The sequence below is a fragment of the Benincasa hispida genome, chromosome 2, assembly GCF_009727055.1.
Source record: "Benincasa hispida cultivar B227 chromosome 2, ASM972705v1, whole genome shotgun sequence".
NCBI classification, from domain to species: domain Eukaryota; kingdom Viridiplantae; phylum Streptophyta; class Magnoliopsida; order Cucurbitales; family Cucurbitaceae; genus Benincasa; species Benincasa hispida.
In genome coordinates this window covers 12,785,982-12,789,610 of record NC_052350.1, presented here as the reverse complement: position 1 = coordinate 12,789,610, position 3,629 = coordinate 12,785,982, and the positions used below count along the sequence as shown (strand labels likewise).

The window sequence follows — 3,629 nt, the reverse complement described above, 5'->3', positions numbered from 1 at the left end:
ATTTTAAATGACAAAACACATAATAGTCTATTGCGGTTTATTACAGATAGATATATATATATAGTTTATTGCGGTTTATTATACATAGATTGAGATATTTTGCTATTATTTGTGATTTTTTTTTTTCATTTTTCCGTATTTGAAAACAATTTTAAATAAAAATATATATAAATAGATATTTCTCTAAAATCGTATATTTTTGTTAAGGGAAATCTGACTGTACACGTGAACGATTGGGATTTAAGTTGCATTGGGATATGAGAACCAAACCGTTAGATAGAAGAATAGAGGGCTCCAGCGCCTCATACGAATATACGATCAAGTTCTCGTCGACACTCAGTAAATCGTCAATTGAAAAGGTACTGAAAAACCCTAGCTCCCTTCTCCCTTCTCCCTTCTCCCGCTTGCTTCCTGATGACACAACACATTCTACAGTCTACGCCAGAATCTCCTACTGTCCCTCTCTCTCCCTCTACGTCTCTTTCTGTTTTCGATTGTGTTTTTATATATATATCTCTGAACTGCATTTTTTGTCTTACAGGAGATTTGATCTGATAGCATCAAGCAACTGCAAGAAGACCGAGAGGATTGCACCTACTCCGACAATATCAATCTCAACCTCCTCGTCAAGGTAGGTTCTTCTAGTAACAACTGGTTCCGCTGAATTAATAGTAGGACCAAAGTTTTCTTTTCTCCGAAAATGGAGTTCATTTGTGTGCCCTTTTTTTAATGATTAAATAGTTTGCAATTGGAGGAATGGAGTTCTTAATCTAATTTTCATAGCACCGGCCTCTGAATTCCAGCCACTGATTCAAATGGGATTTGTTATATACCTACATTTTAGTTTAACACTGTGTTTACAAATATCCAACGGTGTCTAACCCGTTTACAACTGTTTGACATGTATTCATTGTACTGAATAAAGGTGAGGACTCATATTCAATAAGTTTTGGAGTGTTCTTTGTGAATTGCACGAAGATACACGACATAAACTAAAGTATTCGCGTCCGATACATTCTCACTCAAATTCCTTTCCATAGCATGTCGGTATGTTGCAACTATAGTAGAGATTTGAAGCATCTGACTCTATCAAACTGAAACATCCTTTTCAATTTGACACCATTCCAGGAACCCTTTGTCCATATTTGAAACTAGGCAATGAAACCCTCCTTTTTATCACGATAAGTTCCTGAATGCTTGTTAATTACTCCAACTTCGAAATTCTTGATTTTGAAGAAATGCAAAATTTACTTTAAAGATTTACACTCTATAGAAGTAAAAGGGCGCGGGGGGGAACCTTTGATGCGTCAACATTTTTTACCCCTTGCTGTACTATATATATGGTCTCCATTGCTTATGAGTTTTCCTGCGAATGAAGGAAAAATATGGAAGTGAAGAATGATTACCTCCCGTTGTTTCCACTTCTTTTACTTGTTCATTCTCCCGTTTCGCATGTTTATTTTTGGTGAGAATTTGTTTTTCTCATCCCTGGTTTTTAACTCGCTGAATTAGATTTTTCCTTTACATTTTAATAATATATCAATTTAAAGGACTAAGTGGTGAGATTAATTATGCAGATGAAAAGCAAAAAGCCGAAGACTGCTACAACTTCCAATGCTATTGGTAATTTGAAGTCCATTATTCATGAGCATGCACTGTTCATCGACAAATTAGTGGAGCTTATTCCTGCAAGGTTCTATTTATCTAATGATGAAAAGGAGAAACCTTGGTTTCAGGGCCTTAGCAAGAATGAGAAGGCCTTGGCCAAGAAGGAATCGAAAGAAAACCTTAAGAAAACTAAAAGAGATCGCCTGGATCCAGAAAAGTCTGATAAATCAACCGTTGATTTGCTTAAGGAAAACTTGGGAAAGAAAAAGTTAAAGGATAAAAGTGATGATAATGAAATGGATGTTAAGCCAATGACATCTGGGTGGGACGATGATCGGTCAGCGACATATGAAGACCTACGGCAACGTCTGCATCGAAAGATTGAGGAGCTCCGAGCTAATAGAAACACGGAATGTTCGAATAGAGAAAAGAAGCGGAATGAAAGAAAAGAAAGGAGGGAACTTGTTGATAAGAAACGCAAGAGAGAAAATGGGCGTGAGGAAAAAAAATTAGCAGGTTACCACTCAAAAGATGAAGTTGAAAAGAATGTAGTTGAAGCCTCTAAAGAACTTGCCTTCAGTCATGTCAAACTCAGGACTGAAGAAGAGCATGGGAAGAAAAAGAAGAGAAAGTTCTCTAAGTTGGAGGAGCTTGAAAGAGCTAAAATATTGGAGGAAGCAAAGAAGGATCCTGAGAAGGGCGAGATAATCGCAAAGAAGCATTCTTGGAATGCAGCAACGAGTAGAGCTGCTGGACTTAAGGTTCATGATGATCCAAAACTCCTGATGAAGAGCTTAAAGAAGGGAAAGAAACAGCAGCTGAAGAATGTTGAGAAATGGAAAGAAAGGATTGAAACTACACAGAAGATGAAAGCCGAAAGACAGCAAAAGAGGTCAGATAACATAGCACAGAAAATTCACGATAAGAAGATGCGAAAAATTGCAAAGAGGGAGAAGAAGCTTATGCGGCCCGGCTTTGAAGGTCGTAAGGAAGGTTTCATTAACGAAGGAACGACCTAGGCGAAGCTAATTTTACCTTTGTAATGCTGTTGCCGTTCCTGCTTTGATTTCGTAGATTTAGGTAATGCTACCAAAACATATTGTGTTTCTTTTTCAGACAAAACAGTAGATGGAAGAACCAGAAATTGTTGTAAAATTTGTTTTCTGTTCTTCATTTAAAAGAGAAGTGAAAGAATGAGAAGCCAAACAGAGATATTACAAAACATTTGTGCCTTCCGAGGAAAGTAGAGTGTCCTATCACTATCTATTCTATTGGCTCTTCAATGCCTTACTTCAATGTCGACCTCTCATCATGGAAGTTCTTTGCTAACCAAATGCTTCATGTGAGGACAATTTTGAGGTTATTTAACGATATCATTTTGAAATATGTTTTAAAGTGATTCTGAAAATGAACAAAGTGATTTGAATTTTTAAAATCACCTCATATGTGGTTAGTGACCATTGAATGTTATAGGTCATTAAGTATTTGTTTTCATTTAGTTTTGGTGAATGTATATGCCTTTTGTTCTTCCATTTATTTATATGCTCTACACTCTCGTCTTTGATTTTCTAATCTCCTTATCTTTCTTGATTTAATCTCTCTATTCATTCAGGTATATTCAATTCAAGAATCAAGATTACATTACATCCAAAGTAGGACTTCCATCATAAGCCCGGTCTAAATCCACAATAATAGGATGGATTATTAGATTATCTTACATCTATATATAAATAGTCAATATATAATATAATATATACACATGTTTCTTCCAAACCTAAACCAATAATTCGTTTTGAATTTCGTCAAATTCTAGAATTATTCTTTGAAAACATTGGTTGGTCTTATAGCTAATCAATTCAATACATCTAGTCTACTTCACTCTACTTAAATAATTTCTCCTACCATAGAGATAATGTTTTCAAAGGTACCTAGTAAACCATAAATTTAAAATGAAATGATCTAAAAACTATCCATAAACTGTGCAACATGAAACTGTGGGGAAACCCTTTTGAAGTCCTAAG

General features: G+C 35.6%; 1 protein-coding gene across 2 annotated transcripts; it reads left to right on the top strand.

The window, feature by feature from the left end:
* Window positions 1-280: 280 nt before the first annotated feature.
* LOC120071893 (ribosomal RNA-processing protein 14-C-like) lies at window positions 281-2,874 on the top strand. 2 transcript variants are annotated; one of them, XM_039024301.1, is made up of 3 exons: window positions 281-359; window positions 542-631; window positions 1,578-2,874. In XM_039024301.1, the coding sequence occupies exon 3, from the start codon at window positions 1,578-1,580 to the stop codon at window positions 2,625-2,627; it is 1,050 nt and encodes a 349-aa protein (XP_038880229.1). In that variant the 5' UTR covers window positions 281-359; window positions 542-631; the 3' UTR covers window positions 2,628-2,874. The 2 variants fall into 2 exon arrangements, with proteins under 2 accessions (XP_038880229.1, XP_038880230.1); XM_039024302.1 differs by having other exon boundaries at window positions 346-456.
* The last annotated feature ends 755 nt before the right edge of the window (window positions 2,875-3,629 follow it).

Coding starts and splice junctions, on each gene's coding strand:
- LOC120071893 (XM_039024301.1), top strand. CDS start 1,578: ATGAAAAGCAAAAAGCCGAAGACTGCTACAACTTCCAATGCTATTGGT.